Source organism: Chrysochloris asiatica, unplaced genomic scaffold (genome assembly GCF_000296735.1).
Source record: "Chrysochloris asiatica unplaced genomic scaffold, ChrAsi1.0 scaffold00040, whole genome shotgun sequence".
NCBI classification, from domain to species: Eukaryota; Metazoa; Chordata; class Mammalia; order Afrosoricida; family Chrysochloridae; genus Chrysochloris; species Chrysochloris asiatica.
This window is the reverse complement of record NW_006408558.1, coordinates 17,243,670-17,267,101: the sequence shown is the minus strand read 5'-3', so window position 1 is coordinate 17,267,101 and position 23,432 is coordinate 17,243,670. Positions and strand designations below refer to the sequence as shown.

The 23,432-nt window shown below is 46.0% G+C and overlaps 1 protein-coding gene across 2 annotated transcripts in view; it reads right to left on the bottom strand.

Annotated features, from left to right (window-relative positions):
* CHKA (choline kinase alpha) overlaps positions 1–22,576 on the bottom strand; it is a 59,928-nt gene extending 37,352 nt beyond the window's left edge. For both annotated transcript variants that reach the window (XM_006860835.1, XM_006860836.1), the window contains exon 1: positions 22,275–22,576. In XM_006860835.1, coding sequence (XP_006860897.1) covers positions 22,275–22,576 — 302 coding nt within the window. The remainder of the gene's footprint in view (positions 1–22,274) is intronic.
* Positions 22,577–23,432: the final 856 nt, after the last annotated feature.

The window sequence follows — 23,432 nt, the reverse complement described above, 5'->3', positions numbered from 1 at the left end:
AGAGGAGACACAGGTGACACAGTACGCATGCACTGCACTATCATACCCCTGTGCACAGAGAGAGGAGACACAGGAAACGCTGCATTTGCTACATCTCAGATCAGGATTTCTGAACTCTATTATAACATGAGAAAACAAAAGTTCTCACCACTGGACCAATGAACAACATTCATATCAATGGAGAAAAGACTGAAGTTGTTAATGACTTCATTTTGCTTGGATCAACCATCAAAACTCATGGAAGCAGAAGTCAAATCAAACAATACAGCTGCACAAGACCTCTTTAAAGAGTTGAAGAGCAGAGATTTCAGTTTGAGGACTAAGGTGTACCTGATCCAAGTCTTCGTACTTTCAATGACTTCATAAGCACATGAAAGTTGGACAGTGAATAAGGAAGACTGTAGAAGAATAGATGCATTTTAGTTACGATGTTGTAGGAGAATATTGAATATTAAAAGTACCATGGACTGCCAAAAGAACAAACCAATCTGTGTTGGAAGAAGTACAGCCAGAGTGCTCCTTAGAGGCCAGGATGGGCAGACTTTGTCTCTCATACTTTGGACATATTATCAGGAGGGATCAGTCCCTAGAGAAGGACATCATGTTTGGGTCAGAGAAAAAGAGGAAGACCCTCAATGAGACAGACTAACATAGTGGCAGTAGCAATGGGTTCAAACATGCAAGGATTGCGAGGCTGGCCCAGGATCGGGCAGTGTTTCATTCTGTTGTACACAGGGGTTGCTATCTATGAATCAGTACTGAATCAATGGCACCTAACAACACCATTATAACCACAGGCATCCCGTGAATTTGTGTTCAACCAGCCATTGCCCAAACTAAGTGCATGACATGACTGCATTTCATTTCTTCCCAGGATCCTGTCCTAAACCACAGCTGTTAGTTACACCTCGGATCCTAAGTCACATCCTATGAAGGTTGAACACTTAACTCAAAGGGACCTGGATCTGCGTCAGGATCACAGAGGTGCCACACCAGCTACTACTTCCACATCAGGTACACCTCCACAGTCCCACCGGTTACCCCCATAGTATCCAGCCAGCTACCTCCACAGTCCCCACATCAGCTACCCTGACAGTCCCCACACTGGCTACCCTTACAGTACTACCCATATTGTCTACCTACCCCTGCAGTCCCCACACCAGCTACTTCCAGATTTCTTTTATGTGAAAGGGAAATAAATTGCTGATGTGCGTTTGGGATTTTCTGTTATAAGCAGCTAGACACGTCCATTGGCTGGTGTTCTATCAATCTGGAAGCTCCTCCTTACTCATCTCTGCCATCTGAAAACCGTCTACTCAGTTCCAAGTCAAACCTCCTCAATGGGGCCCCCCATCTTCACTGTTAGCTCCTGTCTAACTTTCAGGACGCAGTGACCCCCAAGGGTTGATGTTTAATAAAGATGTTCTGAAAAGAACCCGAGCCACCAGTACTTGCTCCCTTACCCAGATTCCAAATGCTACGCGATAAGCAGATGCTCTTCAGACTGCTCTCTACTAGGTGTGGCGGCTAAGAGACAGGCCCATCTGCCTGTAGAAGGCACAGGCTTTAGAGCAGAGACATGGATGCAAATCCCAGTGCTGCCACATACCAGCATGCAAAGCTCTCTGACCCTCTAATGCACTCATCTGTGACAGGACTACACCCCTCACTTATCGAAATCTTTCCTGGACTAAGGAATTGAATCTGTAGCCCAAAAGAATACAATACATTCCAGGAAACAGAGTAACTGATAAGAGATTCTGCTTAAGCGAATCAACTCTGTGTGCGGTGAGAAAAGACACCACAGATCACAAACCAATTCAACCATTTCCACACGCACAGTCCCTGATGCTGAAGACATGTTTCCAACTGGGCAGCCATCCACAAGTTCTTTCCCGAACTAGAGTTAATTAATGCATGTTAAAGAAAAAGTGATCTGGGCAACTTGGCAGTCGTCAGGACTTGGACGTGGATGGAATTTGGATGACCTCTGACTTCACCTCAACACTTAATGCCTGAAGACAATGAAACCGTGTCCAACAAGTTCGGAGGATATTCTTATCATCAGCGAGTAAACTCAAACATAAAAGTATCCATCTATGAGCTGTTGTTGGGAAAAAATACAAAAACAAAGCAAAACTATTCACAATAATATTTTGCAACCAAGGATTACCAGCCAAGTTGTGAAATGAGGATTAGTGTGGCATTCAATCCCCAGAGACTGCACCACAGCTCCTGCGAAGGCCTGAGGAAAACAGGGAACTTGGAATGGTCACATTCAGCTAACACTCCCAAGCATGTCAGAACACAAGGAACACAACCCCTCTCTTTAGACATTTACGTGACAGAATCTAATGAATCAATAAACCAAGCAAAAAGTTAACTCCTCATACAAACTACAACAAGAAAAATGGGGCTAAGCACTATTGTTAAGTACCACGGAGGCGGTTCCGACTCATAGCGACCCTGCACAGGGTTTCCAAGGCTGTAAATCTTTACAGGAACAGAAAGCCTCATCTTTCTCCCGTGGAACAACTGGTAGTTTCAAACTGCCAACCTTGATGTTAGCCGCCCGATTCATAACCACTACACTACGAGAGCTCTCTGGGGCTAAGCACTAAGTCCTTTTAATTTTAAACCTAAACACCAAAAAAACTTCAGTCATCATATTGCAGAACTACAGGTAAATGTTATGAACCTTAACCAACCCCTGACCCTCACAAAACATGAGCGTGAAAAGAAAGGCCCGAAGAGCCACACATCCAAAGAGTCAATGGTCACCTAAAACTGAAGTCGTTCATTATTCTTTTTTTAAATCATGCAATGATTTTTTAGAAATGGAACTGAAAATTAATTACATTATGCCTCCTTTTTAATAAAGCTTTTTCTATCGATCTTATCTCCTATCTGCGCATTCATAAAGAACCATCTGACGTCATGGACATCTAATCGTTATTTCAAATTTTCTTTTTTCCGCCTTGTGCTTCTCTGCATTGCTTACAGGTGGTCTGTTGAGTCAGTTCCGACCCATAGCGATCCTGTATAGGTTTCCAAGGAGCGGGAGGTGAGCTTGAACCACCGACCTTGCTGTTCCAGTGCATTAAGCCACAGCGCCACAACAACAAAGTTATTGTAAAAGAAGAAAAGATAACCCTAACACAATACCACTGTGTATTACTGCCTCAGAGTCAGGTAAATGACAGGGAAATACAATGAGATACCTTGAGACGGCACAGTACCAGGTAAATACAAGACCGTGTGAGCTTTCGCTGAGGACCAGGAAGTTGTCTAAGGAAAGCTCAAACCAGAGAGATGGTTTTTATCAATGCGTGTCCATCAATCCACTTGGAAATACAATGACCACATCCACAAACCTGTAGATATAGACCACTCTAGCAGAGGTTTAGCAACGAGTTCTGGGAAGGGAAGCCTTTGTTTGTAACCAAGTTCCAAGATGTAAATACAGGGTCTGATAGCACAGTGATTACGAATTGGGCTGCTCATCTCAAGGTCAGCTGTTCCAGGAGAATGATGAGGCTTTTTGCTCCCGTAAAGATTTACAGCCTAGGAAACCCTACACACGGTCACTATGAGCGGGAATCGACTCCACAGCACACCACCTGACTTGAGATGGGATTCAGTCCAACAGGTAGTCAATTTGGATATAAGTCGAATACTTCATTTTTTAAAGTTTTTACTTTATTTGTGCTTTATTATCAGTATCTTTATAAATCCTAACTTTATCCTTGGTACTTGGAACCATTACATACATATAAATAATATAATGCATATTTTTCATACATACATACATTTCAAAAAGTTTGTGGAAAAAGGGAATTTTTCCTTGAAATTACCGAAGCACCTTTGTATGTTGTTCTCAGGTGTAGTCAAGTTGTTTCAAGTCTCAGCGGCTCCACGTGACTGAATAGACCTGTCCCTAGGATTCCCCAGGCCTTTCTCTTACAGAGCTGCTAGTGGGTTTGAACACCCAACCTTCTGATTAGTAGCTAAGCGGTTACAGTTTGTGCCACCTGCATCCACACATTACAAAATATACATGGCCCATAAAAAATGGACGACACTGGCATTGTTCGTTGTGATGATAACAACCTGTGGAAGGTTCTGGATCATCTGGATTATCTCTGGGAACTGGGATGGGGATTCTCATCGGAAATCACTGAACTTTTCTGTATGTTCGTTCTAAAAACTGCTCAACATTTCATGTAGTACACATTTGTTGTTGTTGTTAAGTGCCATCCAGTCAGTTCTGACTCACAGCGACCATTTATACAGTTTCCAAGCAGCAGCTCGTGAGTTTGAATTGCCACACTTGCAGTCAGCAGTCCAGTGCTTATCCTATAGTACTGTAGTTTAATTGTAATTGTTGTAAAGTGCTGTTGAGTCTGTTGGTTGTGGGTTTGAACTGCTGACCTTGTGGTTAGCAGTCCAATGATTATCCTACAGTGCCATGCCAGGACTCTGGACATTATTATGCACTAATTTAACAGCAACATAAGAACATCAAGAGGATAGTTAACCGTCCAACAATTAGGCAGTGAATTTCGAGTATCTGTTACCTTTGTTTTTCACGGAAATAGTTTTATAGCTAAGTAATAAGATTTTGAATGTGCTTCTACACATGCCAATTTTCCTGAATTATTTAAATAAAATCATACTTAAGAGTTTGTGGGTATTTTTGGACAATTTGAAAAGTGATCGTGAATACGTAAAAATTACAGGAAAATAAGGGCCTATTTTACCAAGAAAGAAAATAAACGGTCGATGCTCATTAAACAGTGTTCTGGTGACAGTGTGGTTAGAGCACCCTGCTGGTAGCCAAAGGCTGGCAGTTCTAACCCAGGAGAAAGAGGAGACAAGTTGTTTCTGTAAAGATGCTGGCCTCAGAAACCCTAGGTGCCACTTCTCCTCCGTCCTCAGTGACAAGAGGGGTTGAGTGGAGTTGGTTTGTGCTAGTTTGGAAGAAGAGAAAAGAAAAGGGAACTCTTGTTCTTCCCAGAGTATGCCAAGCATGGAGCCCAGGGAAGGTGCCCCCCTCCCACCACATCCGGTCACAGCCGCCACAGGGGCTCCTGGCTACCAAGCAACAGGACAGGCATTGCACCAGAGGCAAAGGCCTCGTTTTTCTTCCTGTCACATACTCTGGAGAGTTCCGTCAAAGGCACGGGCAAACAGACGGACTACTGTTCTACTTTGTGTAACTTGATTCGAAGTTTACCCTGCCCTCCTGAAGGAGGTGTCTAATCTAGCCTCAGTTGCCCAACAGGCTTTAGTAGCAGGAAGTGAACTGCCAATGGTATTTTATGACAGCCAAAATAAACGAAGCAAGATCACCCAAAACATGAAAAACTACCCAGAGCAAAGCCAGCTATCGATGAGGCAAATATGAGCAGGAACACAGCATTGTGGTGGGACGGAAATGGGGATACAATACTACAGTCCAACTTCCCAGGTCGTCTGGACAAAATGTCCTTCCAAGACAAAGGTCAGGTGCTCAAGGGACTCAAAGGCCCCTGAAACCACATCATGTGACATACCAGCCTCATACAGGATATAGGAGCACACAATATTTATTTATGCAAAATATCAAATAAAAATTGACAACAGCAAATTTATTTCCACATTCAAGCCACCCTAGCAGTGAGGAAACAGACAGGAGAGGAAGTTGCTGCTCTGGGAGTCATGGGTCCCCTCCTTCCCCCATCTATGGGCTAGTTACTAATCCCAGGGTTCTTTAACACAGAGCTCCTGGGATAACACGCAGAGATGGTAAATCTGAAATCAAAAGAACTGAAAGAATCGTTTCCAGTTACCTACTCAAAAACTAACTGCTCTTGCTCTGGTAGCGTAGTGGTTACGAATCGGGCTGCGAACCTTAAGGTCAGCAGTTCAAAACTACCAGCTGCTCCACGGGAGAAAGATCAGGCTTTCTACTCCCATAAAGATTTACACCCTCGGAAACCCAGCACAGGGTCGCTATGGGTCGGAACCGACGCGACGGCACTTAAAACAACAACAACAAAAGATAACTTGACACATGGCAGGCAGCATATATAGAATAATAGAGGAAAATGTGCCAACATCAAACACAGACTAATCCCAAGATGTGAAGAGTTGGGTGGCTGTGTTAATTGCTACCGAGACCACCAAAGGTAGGAGCAGCCCCTACCCCCATGTGAAACTGTGATATACACAAGGCCTGGGAGTGCAACATTTAACACCCACCACCATGTTCAGCCTCAGGTTTCTTGGTTAGCTGCTATTCCAGTAGCAGTACATGCGTGGGAACATATATAACTGCATGAACCTGAAGATGACCCGGCAGAGTCCACTTGGTATATATGTGTCCCACACAACTGTATCAAAATTCATATTATCTCCGAATGCTTTCCCTGTGATTTCAGCAGGCCTTCTATTACTGGAAACACATGGTTGTTGTTGTTGTTAAGTGCCGTCAAGTCGGTTCCGACCCATAGCGACCCTGTACAGGGTTTCCGAGGGTGTAAATCTTTACGGGAGTAGAAAGCCTCATCTTTCTCCCGCGGAGCGGCTGGTAGTTTCGAACCGCTGACCTTAAGGTTCGCAGTCCAATTCGTAACCACTACGCTGAAAACACATGGTACCAACAAAAAATAAAAGCAGAAAATAAATTATGAAAGGGTTAAGTGCTCGACTAATCACTGAGAGTATGGGTGTTCAAACCCACCAAGCTCTACAAGAGGAAGACTTGGTGATTGATCTGCTCTCAAGTGTCTTGAGTCAGAGTGTCCCTCCCTCTGTACACAGAAGGGAACATGGCCTCGTTCTGTGTCATCCTATAGATGACAGCCTAGAAAGCCCTATGGGGCAGTTCTACGTCACACAGGCCACTAGGAGTGGAGAGCTTACTTGATGGCATCTAACAACAACAGGCTTTATCAGCCTTTGTTTAAGAAACTAAAATAAGCTGTTTCATAGATGTTTTAATGGGTTGATTTTCTGATTTATAATATGTATTCCCCCCAGAATTGCACTCCTATAAATATTGCTGTTGGGTACTGTCTGGTCCTGCTTTCCTCTATGTAAGCTCACAACCACTGCATTGAGTGCTTTCACAAGCAAAACTGCATCATCTGCACGTCATAGGCTGTTATTGAGTCTTCTACCAGTCCTGATGTTGTGTTCGCCTTCATATTGCCCAACTTCTTGGATTATTCTCAGCATACTAAGTATGGTGAAAGGATCCAACCCTGACTTTAAACCATGCAGCCATCTATTCACAGGTTCCACACGAGTACACACAAGTGTTCTGGAATTTCCTTTCTTTGCAATGTGATCATTTGTCGTGATCCACACAGTTGAATGTGTTTGCATAATCGATAAAACAAAGGTAAGTATATTTCTGGTATTCTCTGCTTTCAGTCAAGATCCAGCTGACATCAGCAATGATGTTCTCTGAATCCAGTTTGAATTTCTGGCAGTTCCCTGAGGATGTAAAGCATTAGTTGTAACCGTTTTTAATTATCTTCAGAATAATTTTACTTACATGTGATTATTAATGATATTGTTAGATAATGTTCACATTTTTTTGGAATGGGTACCAGCATGTACCTCCATCTACTAACATCTACTTAGTAGGCCAGATGGCTGGCACTCATTTGTGGAAACGTCTCTGTGAGTATTCCATCAATTCCTGGAGCCTTTTCATCAATGCCTACAGTGAAGCCTGAACTTCTGCCTTCAGTACCACCGGTTATGGAAGAGATGCTGCCTCCTGAAACAGCTCCAGTACAGTGATGGTGTATTCCTTCTAGCTTGTTTGAATGCTTGCAGCATCATTCAATATTTTGCCCATGGAATCCTTCAATACTGCAACTCAAGGCTTAAATTTTTTCTTCAATTTCTTTCAGTTTGAGAAATGCCGAGCAGTCATTCCTTTTAATTTTCAAATTCCGGTTCTTAGCGATTTCATTCAAATACTTTGTCTTCTCAAGCAATCCCTTGAAATGTTCTGTTCATCTCTTTTACTTTATTTCTTTAAAAGAAAGTTTGAGAGACTCTTTTGACATCTACTTTGAACTTTCCTTTTTAAAGACTGTTTGAACTTTTTTTTTAATGGTCATTCAATGCATCAAATCTATTCTTGAAATAGTAGCTAATTCAAGTGGGATAGTGTTAAGGTTGTACTCTCGCTATACTGGACTTGTTATCATTTTCTTCAGCTTCCACTTAAGCATATGAGCAACTGATAGTCTGTTCTAGTCACTCCCTGGCCTTGTTCTGACTGATATTGAGCTTTTCAACTGTCTTTTCCCACAGGAGTAGATTTGATTCTTGTAGACTCCAACAGGTGAGATACACATGTATAGTTCTATCACTAAAGCCATATTTTCCCATTACTGATCCTCCTACTTTGTTTTCAATTTTTGCATTCCAATCAATTACATGTTTGACCAATTTCGGACTTCAGAAGTTGGTAAAAATCCTCAATGTCTTCATCTTTGGCATTAGTGACTGTGTATAAATTTGAGTTATAGTCCTATTAACTGGTCCTCCTTGGAGACATCTTGTAGGCATCTGGATACTATCCTATCCCAGACAGTAACTGCACTTCAGACTAGATCTTGAAATGCTTTTTGAAGATTAATGTGAACCGATTCCTGTCCCTTTGCCATTCCTGGGATACAGCATATAACTGTCTGATTCAAAATAGCCCATACCCATCCATTTCAGCTCACTAATCTAACCTATTAAAGTACTCCAACCAGCCTTAGCCTAATTCATGCAGTGATTACCTCATTCCTTAGCCCAGCTTCTATGGAATTTTTCTGTGTTGCTCCTGGGCAGGTATACTGTGTGTGACCATTTAGAAAGTTCTGCCTGGAGGGTCCTTAAGACATCAAAAAGATCGCCTGTAGGTCACAAATGCTAGTTTTATCTGATTGTTCTCCCGGACAGTTGTAGCATGTGGTGATCTTGTGACTTTAGCGTAAAGTCCCTGGAAAAGTAAGTGAAATCTCCCAGAATGCATACAGACTCCCCAAAAAGCACACGGACTTTATATGCTCTGATTATAGCACTGTGGGAATCCCCATTGGCATCACCTTCTAATAAAACTTCTCTTTTTCTAAGTCAAGAGTTGGGGAATTTGAAGACCTAAGCCGTTATTCAGGGTAGCACTACTGCCTAGGATATTTAGCTTCAAGTAGTACCATTTCTTTTTTGACAACTTCCAAAATTCCCTAGACTCGTAGTTCCTACACTTCATGTTCCAATTCCCAATGGATGTTTGCAGCTGTTTCCTCTCATTTGAGTCATGTTAAATTCACACAAATACAGAAACACTCCAAAAGATAACTAGACAGTTTTCTAAATGTTCTCATCTGAATACACACTACCACTTTGAACATCTTGGTGCTTGTCCTTTCCTAAGGCTACTCATTTCCTACTTTTTCTCTTTTCATCAAAATTGGGTTCATATTAAACACATTACTTTATAATGTTCCTTTTCCACTTATATTAGGTACATTTTCCATCAATCCAACTTTAAAAACATGATTTTAATGTCCTCATAGATTTTTATCAGATAGGAAGGGCGTTCAAAAATATGGGGGGGAGGGGGGTCCTGGGGAAATTCCATAAAAAAACTTTAAAGCCCCATCATATAATATGGTTTAACCAATTCTCAACTGATAGCTGTTACTAGGTACTGATATGTCGGTCTGCCTCACAGCAATCCTGTATAGGGTTTCAGAGGCTTTATGTCTTCATGGGAGCAGAAAAGTCTCATCTTTTTCCTGCGGAGCAGCTGGTGGGCTCAAATCAGCAACCTTAGGATTCGCAGTCGAGTGCTTATCACATGGAGCCACCGGTTTTCAATTGCCGTTCAGTTGATTCTGACTCCTGGCAGCACCAGTGTGTGGAATGGAACCATTCCTCAAGGCTGAGTCCTTTCAAAGAAGTAGACTCCAGGTCTGTCTCCTGCGGCACCTCTGGGTAGGCTGGATCTGCCAACCTTTCAGATAGTAGTCCACCACATAACGGTTTGCACAAGCTACGGGCTCTCTAGTCTGTAGACCAAACCCCCCAGCTCTCAAGTGGGTCCCAACTCATGGCAACCCTATGCTGTTGTTGGGTTTCTAAGGCTGTGAATCTCTATGAAGACAGATTGCCAAATCCTTCACCTGTAGAGCAGCTTGTGGATTCGAATTGCCAACCCTTCAGTTAGCAGCTGAGCGTTTTTAGCCACTGTGCTACTGAGACTCCTCATTAACTCACTAACGTTTTCCAACGTCTTGATGCAGGTTGTCAAACTGTCCTACAAAAGGGCTGCACCAATGCATCCTTCCCTCGCCAGCGCAGTGGTTTTCATGCATCTCTCTGCAGTGATAAGGACTAGTTCAGAGCCAGTTCTAGAGTTTGCAATGCTAGAACTTTCTCTATATTATTATTATTATTCCAGAGCTTGTAGCTGAAGGCAGTCAACTGTCTGAAACAATAAAGCACTTCAGTGAAAATGTTACTGTTACCTACACCTAAGGTAAACCCTCAAAACACCAACACTGGAAGGTATAGCATAGCTGTTGTTAAGTGCTATCAAATCAATTCTGACTCATAGTGACCCTGTATAGCCTCCAAGGAGTGGTTGGTGGGTTTGAACTTCCTGCCCGCATGGCTCAAACTGACCTTGAGGTCCAGTGCATTATCCCGCAGCGCTATACCAGGACTCCCCATGGTCCTCCTAATTCTAAGCCACACCAACATTTAGCTATGAGGTACTATTAGTATCCAGACTTAATAGCAGTCCCAAGATTTTCAAAGAGGGGGAAGCGAAACTGACATCTCCCCTTCTATGAAGCCTAGAGAAAACCCCATGGTACTTAGCAGCTCACCATTTACAGAGAGCAGCAGGCCTGCACCTGGAACCAGGGTGGCAGTGAACTGCTTCCCACGGAAGCAAAGATGACAATAAAAACCGACTCCAACAGGGGGAAGCACACGAAGGTGGCTGTGGCCACAGCAATACTAAAAACACTCCTTCCACCTCCCCACTCTCCCACACTCCCTTCAGGACGGAACAACACAGACCTGCTCATACACACTCAGTCCCTCTCCAGCCAGAAAGTTGCAGGAGCTGGAGGTCACCCTGCCTCCACAGCACATACACATACAATCAGGGGACAATCGTATCCTCCCAACACTGCACCTAAGCAAAACATCTGATACTTCAGCAGGGGTGGGTCAGGGTAACCAATACTCAAGTGTGGTTGTTTTAAAAACCACCAAATATGTGCCATATATAAAACGTGTTTTAAACATGATTCACGTCCCGGTGTGGCGCTGTAGGATAAGCACAAGACTGCTAACCACAAGGTTGTTGGTTCAAACCCACCAGCCACTCCCTGAAAATCCTATATAGGGTTGCTTTGAGTCAGAACTGTCTCAACAGCACTTGACAACAACAACATCGTGTAAAACAGTGTCATAGCTGGACCAACATCATCAAACTCTTCTCAACTTTTATAAAAAACTAAAAAGCAAAAAGATTGAGCAGACGTAATTTCACTTCTTCAATCTGTAGCATGCAACCCACTTCAGAACCCAGATGGCAGGTTCTGGAAGCTGTTGTGAGCACCCACTGGGGACAATCACACTAGCGTCAAGTACTCATTGTCATAGGAAATCACTTGGAATTTTGCTGAAGAACAAATTTTAAAGACAGGTAGTCCCCAATGTACAATGGATGACGTTGTGTTCTGACAAGTCAATCCTAAATCGGCTCTGACACAAATCCAAGATTTTCGTTTCTTATTTGTCTTTTATTAGCAGTATTTTTTAAAACCCAATCAATCTTTGGTGGAGAGTGAACACCTGAGAATAGTATATGCAAATGATACACTGCAACACTGTATGTTACCAATGATGAGACTGTGGTCTAAGTGCCGACTCATAGCGAACCTCCATAGGGTTTCCAAGCCTATAAATCTTTGCAGAGGCAGAAATTCTCACCTTTCTCCTGCACGGTGGCTGGTGGGCTTGAACTGCAGACCTTGGGGTTCACAGACCAGTGCTTATTCTACAGAGACACTGCGATCCTCATTACTAATGAAGTTGTTAAGTACTGTCGAGTTGATTCCAAGTCCTAGTGACCCTGTATAGGGTTTACCAGGAGCAGCTGCTGGGTCTGAACTGCTGGCCTTGCAGTTCAAGCTCACTTTGCAGTCTAGGGCTTTATCCTAGAACACCACATCAGGACTTCAGTAGTAAGGATAAGATGTACCCCCGCCCCCCAAAAAGGGCCTGGACATAACTCAACTATAGTACTTCAGAGATCACCTGGACACGCCGCACACTGAGTGACCACAGAGCTAGTGGGTGAAGCAGGCAAGGCTCTGCATTTGCATCTAGGAATGGCTTCAACCCTTAGTCCCCAGAAGAGCACTTTGCAAAGTTTTGGAGTAAAATGGAGGCTGGTCACATCACCTCTCCCGTATACTGTGAACAGCCTGCTGAGATCACCTGCCATCACTGCCTCCCGTCTTCCACATCACCTCAGGAGAGCTCTGGCCCCACTGCCCCCAACAAGATGGTCACCCAGTCTTCCCACGCCAGTGTGACCGAGTGCTGTCTCCTTCCTGTCCCACACAGCGTCTTCTCAGGGCTTCTTCTGACATTTGGGGCTAGAAGCAGGGGCCAGACCCCAGGATCATTTCCTCCCTGGCCCTGGGTGGCCTAGGACACAGGCTGCCACCACCCTGACCTCAGTCCTGGGGGCATCCAGGACCCGAAAGGCAGCATCCCACTCTGCTCTGCCCAGTGAAATGTTATGCAATACAAGTGTCCTTTCTACTTGTACATGGGGTCTACTGGTCAGGGACCCCTGCATTCATTACTACCAGACATGCATTGTCAATACACGAAAAAAGTCGGATAAATTTGTTTACGATTGTTATAAATGTGAAATGTTGGATAACAAGATAGTTGAGAAGTGAGGCATAGATATAGATATATATATAGAAGTCCTGGTGTGAGGCTATAGGATAAGCACTGGACTGCTACTGACAAGGTCGACAGTTCAAACCCACCAGCTGCTCCTAAGAAATGCTACAGAATCACTCTGAGTTGGAAACGACTTGGACAACACATAACAAAAAACAGATATCCATAAATAGCTTTACAATATCATGTGTTCTATATTTATACTCAGAATCTAAAGAGGCTACTTCCTTTCTACTGTTTTATAGCATTTCTAGGAAGGAAAATCCATGCTTCAGTGGCACACCACCTCTGTGCATTTCTTGTAGGTCTTCAGATCTGTCATTCCTAATATCCAACACCCATTATATTGTTAGCCATTTGGATGAAGATACACATCCAAGTAAGCACAATTTTCCGGCAGATTAAAAACCTGAAAAGGGTCTGCTCCCAAAAACCCTTTTTAACACAAAGACTTTCATAGGGTGCTGTAGGATAAGACTAGACTGCTAACTACACAAGGTCAGCAGTTCAAACCCACCAACCACTCCTTAGATACCCTATACCGGGTCACGATAAGTCAGAATGGACTCAACGGCACTTAACAACCAATCAAGATGAAGCAGACCTGGTAGTACGGCGTGTCACACACTGGAATGCTGCTGACTGACAGGTCAGTGGTTTGAACCCACCAGCTGCTCTTTAGGAGAAAGCTGTGACATTCTGCTTCCATGAAGATTTAGTCTTGGACACCCTATGGGGAAATTCTACGGTAGCCTACAAGGTCACTATGAGTCACAATCAAATTGACTGTCAATGAGTTTTAAAATTAAGATGGCCAGTTACTTGGTCTGTTTAAAACTCCTGAAAAACTGTCTCTAAGTAACACGGCTTGGAGCTCAAACTCAAGGTGTGGCTAGTACCCATAGGCCAACAGGGAGTCTGGGATGTGAGTGGGTAGAAAAGAAATACAACAGGCAAGCTGAGGAGTGTCAAAGCGAATGCCTAGAAGTCATTAACAGTGACTGGAAAGGAAAAAGCTCACAATAGAACCAGTGTGTCGCTGGGATAGACCCGGCTGCCTGGAGAAGAGAGCACAGCCGAAGGTCGACACAGGGTTAACTCCAAGAGTCAGCACAGTGATGAACAAGGAATGTTGGCAAAACATCTTCTAACCATCAAAAACTCCACTTAAAACAAGGACGGCTGAAGAGAGAGGAACAGGGCAGGGTGCCCCCCCACTGCTAGGGCACTGCCTTGGCCAAACAAGCTGGGTGACCTGGGCAAGTTACTCAATTCCTCCAAGCTCTCCCTTCCCATAAATGTCCACAATTCTATTTATGTAAGAGAGGTTTTGTGACAATTCCCCAAGATAATGTCAGCTGTTCGCTATCAGAACCAATGACAAACCACAGGTCAATCTTAGAAAAAGAGCCAGTAACAATCTGGAATGGAGTGTCTATGCCAGACTTGCTCAACCTCGACCCTGCTGACACTGGGCCTGGATCATTCTTGGGAAGGCTGTCCTGTGCACTGCAAAATCAATTTATCAGAACTCTTGGCATCCAAGTAAGCCCTGATGGTGCAGTGATTAAAGCACCCAGTTACTAAGCAAAAAATCAGTGGTTCCAACCACCAGCCGCTGGTTCTGAAGAAGAAAGATGTGGCAGTCTGCTTCTGTAAAGATGATGGCCTTGGAAACCATGTGAGGCAGCTCTCCTCTGTGCTCCAGGGGAGCTAGGAGTGGATTTGGTTTTGGTTGGCTGGCCTCCACAAAACTGATGATCAAAACTGTTTTCAGACCCGACCAAACCCCTCTTGGAGGGTAAAAAGGATCCAGGACAAGCATTGAGCAGGGCACTCTGCAGAACTCACCCATCTTCCCCTCAAGAAACTGAACAGCAGCCATTCTCTAGGCGGACTTCCGATTCATGGTCTTCCTCTATCCAAAACAGTTTCTTCCTCCTGATCCTCCCACTTCCGTTAATAGCAGTGCCCTTGACCCATTCACCCAGGCTCAAAACAAGCTGGTCCTTTCCCACCTCTGCCTTCCCTTCTTTGCAATCTCACAGAAGCTGCTTCTGGTCTCTCTTTCCCCCAGTATACCCAGAAAGTGGTCCCCAAACCCCATATCATACACCACTATCCCTAGCATCCTTGGAACCCAACATGCCTCTGCTGTTTCTCCCCACCAGAAAGACCCTTCAGAGTCAGAAGCAGATTATCCAGTAAACAAGAAAAGCACAGGCTGACTTCTGCTTACCTACTAATCTGGAGTAAATAAGTGCACATTTTTTCCCCACACACCAAAGATTCTGCTTCTAGGTCCGGCTGGCATCTGCCTCTCCCCCAGCCTCACAGCACTTTCCTAGGGAATGTAAGCCTCTTCCTTAGATGGACAATCTGACAAGGACGCTGTACCCATTAGGCAAAGTAAACACTGACTGATTTGTGCTTACTTACTAATCTGTAATAAAGAGTTTCACATGTTTTCACCATATCACAAGTAAAACCTGTGCTTAGTTTGCTTCTTGGGTAAATTCACCCCTGTTCAGAGTTCGGGAGTCTGCCCATCCCTTCCAGCCCAAAATGGCCTCCCAGCTCTTACTATCTCACTGGTTTATCATCAGCCCCTGGGCTACAACTGTCTTCAACAAAAGGCAGTGTTAGGAAAGACACGGAGATTACAATCTAGAGTGGAGGCAAAACAGACTCATGAAAAGCTAAAGAGCAGCTGTTCCAAGGCAGTACAAGATTCCCTGCCAGTTGCTGCTAGAAGCTAGGGATCTCAGAGTCAGAGGTTGAGGACAGGTAGGATGACAAGGCTTCACTAGAGAGGAAGGCTGTGTCAGGGGGTGGACAACCCAAGAGGCATGCTGGAAAGTCCAGGCACAGAGACGGCAGTCAATAAGGAAGTGTGTATCATCTGAGAATTAGTATTAAAATAAGATCACCCAAGGGACCATATTTTCACAAGAAACAGTAAAAAATTTCCTATGAAACTGTCTTGCAAAATGAAAACAAAAGTATTTTTGTTCTTAAATGAGGGTAAGTCAAAAAGGATTGCTACTAGGGTTCCAGTTCGTACGTGTGTGGGTTTATTCCAAACAAAATGCATTAAATAAACCATGTCTCTGCAACCACTGAATGGCTGTAGACAAGTTTCATTAACCATCCCCAACAAAACCCGAACCCACTGACATCAAGTCAGTTCAGACTCACAGTGACACTATGTAGGGTTTCTGAAGTTGAAAATCTTTATGGAAGCACTCAGTGGATTAAACTGCAAAGCTGCAGTTAGCAACACCAGGACTCCTCTTAAGTCTCACTGTTGTGTACTGACAAGTTAGTTCCAACTCACAGCAACCCTGTATAGGGTTTCCAAGAGTGACTGCTGGGTTTGAACTGCCGACCTTGCAGTTAGCAGTCCAGGGCTTATCCAACGTGCCATACAGTTGTTAAGTGCGGTGGAGTTGGTTTCGACTCACAGCAACCCTGTACAGGGTTTCTGAGGAGCGGCACCTGGGTTTCAACTGCCAGCTTTATGTAATCAGTTCAGAACACGGTCACGGTTTTCGCCAAGGAATGTTTTCCATTCAGACCAGCCACCTGTCTATTCCAGAGCAGTAAGGGCTGTCCTAGGAGAATGTCATTGGGAAACCTTACCCCATTCACCTTGATCTTGTCCCTTCAGAGTTTTTATTCCCCAAACTCAAAGAACATTAAAAAGGAAAAGAATTTTGAGTCCCTCAAGGATGCCAAAACTGTACCCTAAAGATTTCTTCAGGGACAGATTAGAGCTGGAAATCCCGTCTTCAAAGGGCACGGCACTAGATAAAGGATATGCCAAGAAACAGCTTCCCATTTTGATATCTTGTTTAATGATTTTGTAACACTACATCTTGACTTACTGGCATAGTTAATACAACTGAGGTTATGAATGGAAGGAACTAAGTACTTGGAAGGCGCCATGAGTTGGTTTTTGGCTCCTGAAGACTCCATGGGACAGAGCAGAGCTGCACTATGGGGTTTTCCACTCTGCCATCTTTACGGGAGCAAGGCATCACCTCTTTTCCCTATGGAGCTACTCGGTGGCTTTACACCACTGACCTTAAGCACTGAGTGCTTACCCACTGCTCCACCAGGACTCCTTAGCCAAGTACTAAGACTTCAAATGCAAACCAAGTAGGGGTCCTGGTTTAATTTTTACATGATGGCCCCAAAAGACACAATTCTCTTCCTATTCGACTTCTACTGCCTCATTCTGCACAACTATTCATGCCCTTTCGCAGTCTTTTTTGAAGGGCTCTTGCTATCCCCACCCCCTTCACACTATTCCTTTGTCAGCAGTCTAGAGTGTGCCAGGCATGTGTGGGACACTCTAACAGTTCTCAGACACTGCTATCACACTTCACATGATCTTGCAACTTTTACAATTTCAGGGGGGTTTTGTTGTTGTTGTTTTTAGTTTTTATTGTAAGCTGAGTGATAGTTTACATGGAAGAACAATGGTTTTACACTGATCGTTTCATTGCAATGATTACAATCTCCTTCCGGCATCATCATTCAACAGTATTTTTGCTTATCCTACCTCAGTTGCTTTTTTGGGTACACAAAAACACTCAGAAATATATAGTCATTTAAACAACCAAAGGGCACATTCTGCAAGCCTGCCTCCTGACCACTAGCACCTGGCAGCCAGTACACAGCCTCCATGAGTCTTAGAGTCCTCAGCTGCTCTATCTCTCCATGTCCTCATCTCTGCATCTTTCTCTGGTGTCGCTGATTCTCCAGATAGGGTCACACATTCCACTCGTGCTCTTCTCCCTGGATGGTCTTACAGTCCTGTTAAGATTTTCTTGTTGTTGTTGTTGTGAAGTGCCGTCGATTCTAACCCATAGCGACCCTTTTTAGGGTTTCCGAGGAGCAGCTGGTGAGCTTGAACTGCTGACCTTGCAGTTCAAACGGCTTTGCAGTCTGGCGCATTAACCCACAGTGCCACACCAGGACTCCTGTAAGATTAACTACTCCCCCCTTTTGGTTATAAAACTTCTACCTTTACAGTTGTGACAGTCGCAATTAGTCATGTTAACAATTACTATCGAATCATAAGACTCTTATCCCCATTTCGTTTCACCAGACCCGTCTAGACAAGATGAAACCTATTCAGTGAGGACTCTACCTTCCCCCGTACACTCTGAAATTAATCTCCCTCTTGAATACTTGTAAGCCAGGCTCTTCAAGCCTTTATGGTCCCCCACCTCCATTTTATGCAGCCAATGTCTAAGTTGCCCATCCTTTTCAATCTTGTATATAGAGGGGATAGGATTGATACTTGATGTGAAGACTCCTTCCCTCCCTCTCAGTTGGTATTTTGAGCTACTACATCCATAAGTATAGGTCAAGTTCATCAAACTAGTAATCTGCACTTGTTTCCTTTATCAAAAAAAAATTTTTTTTTTTTTAAATCTTCCTCTAGTCGAGTTCTGATCATCAAGCCATTAAGGCTAGGTAGAATGGGTACTATCTACAAGTTTGGGCATTCTTATGAGTCTTTCCTCACTTCATATCAACTGAATGTTTCACTCTCAGCTCTAGCCTTCTATGGCTATGTCCTTGTCCATGGGCTCAGGAGTCCCCAGGTCTCACCACACTTCAGACCAAACAACCCTTCTTCTCTCTCTCATTTCCAGGTCGATGGGAGTCTACAGAACGTGGTTGAACTCAGCCAGTATCTTCATTGCTGCCTTTCCCCCACTTCCACTCACCAGCAGACCAAGTGGTCATCATCAGCAAGCTTACATGCCTGCTCATGTGTTCCCTTTGAGTTTCATTCTGGGAGGGGGTTTGTCCTGAAGGGACTTAATGGCGTGCCTTGATGGATCCCCAGCAACCAACCTGCTTGTTCTTGTAGTAGCCAATCAGACTGCCATTTTTGTTTTGGATTTTTCCTGCTGGTCTTTCAATAAATATCTTCTGTTCTTCTAGCTGTTGGAGGCTGGTCTGGCAATTTCAGTTTTACAAGTGATTGTGACTATTTTCTCAATCATCAGTAAGAGGGGTAAGAGCAAACACTTGCCTGGTCAGCAGACAGCCTGAGCTTGCATAAGTTTTGTAAATAACAATGTTTATTTTATGACCATTTTACTTTTTTCCCTTGACTGCTCATGACTGAAGAACATTCGGTCACCCATAGTCTGATCATAAGGACTCTCATCCATATCCGGAGGGCAGTGAAAGGGTCAATTTAAACTAAAAATGACAACCACTACAAACATTTACCTAGGAGTCATTGTGTGCCAGGCACCATTCTAGCGCTGCGGACACAAAGTTGAACATAAAGTGCCCTCTTGGAGAAATATGACACTCCGCAGGGAAGGTTATGATAGGAAGGCGTGTGGAGTGCTACGGAGGAACCTAACCAAGGGAGAAGTTAATGCTGGTCCAGGTAGGAGGCTCTCTCTGAATTAGTCTGTGAAGGAGGCAGAATGCTTAAAACAGACAGAGTGGAAGCAAAGAAGGGCCTGGTGGGTACGTACACAAAGCTCCCTTGTTGAAAAGCTAGCTGGACAGCCATTATTGTGGGCTTGGGGAAAGGTGTTTAACCAGAAAACGAAAAGCGTGACCCACTCTAAAGGCTGGAGGTTAAGCCACAGTAAACTTCTAAAACCACCTGACGCCAGGCTGGCACAAAAGGAGCAGCTTGGCTATGCCATGATTCTCAGTGGTTTGGCAGTTAGGTGATGACGTCATGTGGCCAGTATGAAATGATGGAATGACCCCCAAGATGGGATCAGTCATAAGGGGATTAGGGTGGACCAGAGCACACTTACTCAGGTGACACCCCGGTCTTATGAAAGGAGAGCTTCCCCGCCTCCAGCACCGCTTATCTTACAAGCTGACTGTCACCAAGAAAGAAGAGCTGGGAGCACAGCAGGTCCTGTGAACCTGGGGTCCCCACACTGAGAACCTCCTTGACTCAGGGGCAGATTGATGGCAAGACACATGGGGATCTCCAAGGTACACTCAACACAGATACTGAAAGGAGACAAGACCTTTCCCTTAGAGCCAATAGAGAAAGAAAGTCTCCAGAGCCAGCATCCTGAACTCAGGCATCTAGAATGTTTGCTAGAGTCACCCAGCAGTGGTATTTCTGCAGATTACAAAGACACCATACCCTTTCCCATTTCTTTAATCACCTTTCTCATTGTTAAAAGGAATCCTAGGATGGCACTGTAGAATCAGCATTACACTGGGAACCACAAGGTTGATGATTCAAGCCCATCACCCACTCTTTGGAAATCTTATAGGGAGTGGATGAGTTGGAACTGACTCAATGACACCTAACAACAGTGGTGCTGTGGGCTAGGCTCTGGGCTGGTAATCAAAAGGTGGGCAATTTAAACCCACCCCAGGTACTCCATGGGAGAAAGGTGAGGCTGTCTGCTTCCATAAAGATTTACAAACTCAAGAATCAACTCGATGGCAGAGGGCTTGGTTTTCTCCTTATTAAACTCATTTGACTAGTATGTTTCTATTCCAGAAAACCAAACTGAGCAGAAATGCATACCATTCAATGGCATTTCAAAAGATCTTCCAAGCCAAAAAAGAGAGCTGTCTTCTAAGACGACTATAATGCCTGGAAAAAAGGGTAAGATACTGTCTGTGCTTTCTAATAACCTGTGTGGACAAAATGCAGAGATCTAATCAATGAAGGGGAGTCCTGGTGTGGCACTGTGGGTTACTTAATGCGCCAGACTGCAAAGCCGTTTGAACCACGGTTCAAGCTCACCAGCTTCACCTTGGAAACCCTATGCAGGGTCGCTATGGGCCGGAATCAACTCGGCAGCATTTAACAACAGCAATCAATGAGGGACACTGCAGAAAGAGGACCTGGAGAATGTACTCAGCCTGAATGGAGAGGGTGGTGGCCAAGGGTTAGCTCGGCAAGGACTGAACCGGTCAATACCCTTGGGCAGTTTGGGGTTTTCATCCGTTTTTCTGGTAGGCTTTCCAGGCCTGCAGATGATTTCTGTCAACATTGCAAAGAACAATCCTAACTAAACGTGGACTAAGGTTTGGAAAGAGCTCCATTAAAAAAATTACAAGTATCAGGCAATTCGGGGACTAAGCCTCTGCCTAGCTGAGGGAGGAGGGTCTGACTACCACTCACAGTGAAGTGTTACAATGAGGAAGTCCAAACAGTTCAGGGGACTGCCTTAGTGGCTCTGGGAGAGACATGGGAGAGGAGTGGGGGGGCGGGGATTATTTGTGACATCCACTAGATACCACCACTCACTCGGCAGTCCGCTTAAAAAGAAAAAGTGCCAAAGAAGACAGACACTCTTAAGGTCTGACCAGATTTGGATATGCACCACGTGGTAACTGGGGATCACTTGGGAGGAGAGGAAAGAGGCCTGGGGTTTATTTTCTTTCTCAGTTAGGTCCAAATATGTATGCACACATATTTTTTAACTTAAGATTCAGATTTAAAATATTTAAGCTAAGAATTTCAAAAGAAAAACAAAATCCTTTCTACTTGGCTCTGAGTTCTTTTGGAGGTCACACCTTCCAACTCCCCAGTCACTAGCGCCCCTACAGGAAACGTCTCCAGTCTCAGTGGGGAATTGGCGGACTCTCTGAGAAGGGAGAAATCCAAGGGTGGACTCACATAACAGAACTGGCCATTAACGTTACCAAGTGAAGTGGTAAAAGCCATCTTTTAAAGGTCCTAAAGTGGTTACAAATCGGGCTGCGAACCACAAGGTCAGCAGTTCGAAACTACCAGCTGTTCCGGGAGAAAGATGAGGCTTTCTGCTCCCGTAAAGATTTACAGCCTCGGAAACCCTGTGCAGGGTCGCTAAGAGTCGGAACCGACTCCACAGCACCAAACCATAAAGGGACTTTCTGGGCGTGTTCAGTTCAATAAAAAGTGTACTTTGTGAGCGAACCGTATTGTTTGCCTAGATGACACCCGTTTGCCCATGAAACTGACACTCTGACAAAAGCCAGCCTTCGGGAAGTCTGGTGGCCGATGAACCGGGAATCCAGGTACTGCCATTTCACCGGTGCTCGGGAGAGATCGCTTTCCCGGCTCCAATCCCCACACTGGCGCCTCTACCCCGGTCCGTCTCCGGGGACCCAGGCCGGCCCCGCCCCCAGCAGGACCACGCCCCTCGTTCCCCCCCAAACAGCAAGTAGGACCCCGCCCCTCTGCCCCCCCCAACAAGCCCGCGGGACCCCGCCCCTCCACTCCCCCAACCCAACGGTACCCCCCAGGCCTGTTCCGACCCGGGCCGCACCTGATGATACTGATGTGGAACTGCTCCTCGAGGAGGCCCCTCCAGGCGCCGGGCAGGAACTCTTTGCACCACAGGTAGGCCCGGCGCCGTGTTCGGGGGTCGGGCTGCTCGTCGGCGGGCGGCGGCGGAGGGGGTGCAGGCGGGGGCTGCCGGCCGCCCGGCGGTTTAGGTTCGCGGGTGCTGGCGGCGTCGCGCGGCGGCCCTACGCCAGGCGCCGAGGCCGCGCTGCCGCCGCCGCAGCTCAGCAGCAGCCCAAGCGGCGACGACTCCGCCTCGCCCCCGGTGCAGAACTTGGTCTTCATGCCGGACGGGTGGCCGCGGAGCCGCGGACGGCAGCAGCGCGAAAGGACGAGGCTCAGCGTACGGCCGGCGTCTCACGGAGCCGAGAGAGGTGGCGTCCGCCGCGGCGGGCTGGCTGACGGGCCGCGGCTCGGGGCGGCGGTGGGGTCGCCGGCAGCGGTTAGTGGCGCTGAGGAGGAGGCGGTGACGGCAGCGGCGTTCTCTGCAGAGCTGCTCGCCGGCGCTCGCTCCTATACCGCCGCCGCACGAGGAGCGGCACCGCGCGTCACAGCCCGCCCCCGCGCTCACCGCTGATTGGCCGGCGCGCCGCATCACAACCACCGCCGCCCTCGCTTGCCCGCTTCTTATTGGCTACGCCGCCGCCCCGCGGTCGCTGTGGCCTCTGAAGGCGGGGCCTGACTATGGGGCGGGGTGTCGCGCGCGGCGCCGGGGTAGCAGGGCTGCGGGAGCGCGGGGAGACTGGGGCGCGGCGGCCGTGTGGGCCCGACCGGGGAGGCTCCGAAGCCTCCGAGGATCCGGGCCTGCCTGGAACTATAGCGTCCTCGGTGCACCACGTACCGAGACCGGGGCCTCGGCTGGGCCGCGGGACACGCGTCTGCCGGCGGCCTTTTCCCTCGACCTTGTGGCCGGGCACTTATAACGTTCTCAACACCCATTCCGCACGGGGCGCGACAGCCACACCCCGACCGAGCGGCTGCTGGTGCCCAAGGGAGGACTTATGACCCCGGGGGCCGAACTCGAGCCCCGGAACAGGGAAGAAGTGCCTGTTTCCCCTGCCGGCCCAAGCCCCCGGGACCAGTCCTCCCCTCTCGCCTTGTACGGCCTCAGTTTCCCTGTCCGTGGTGCTGAGAGACTGGC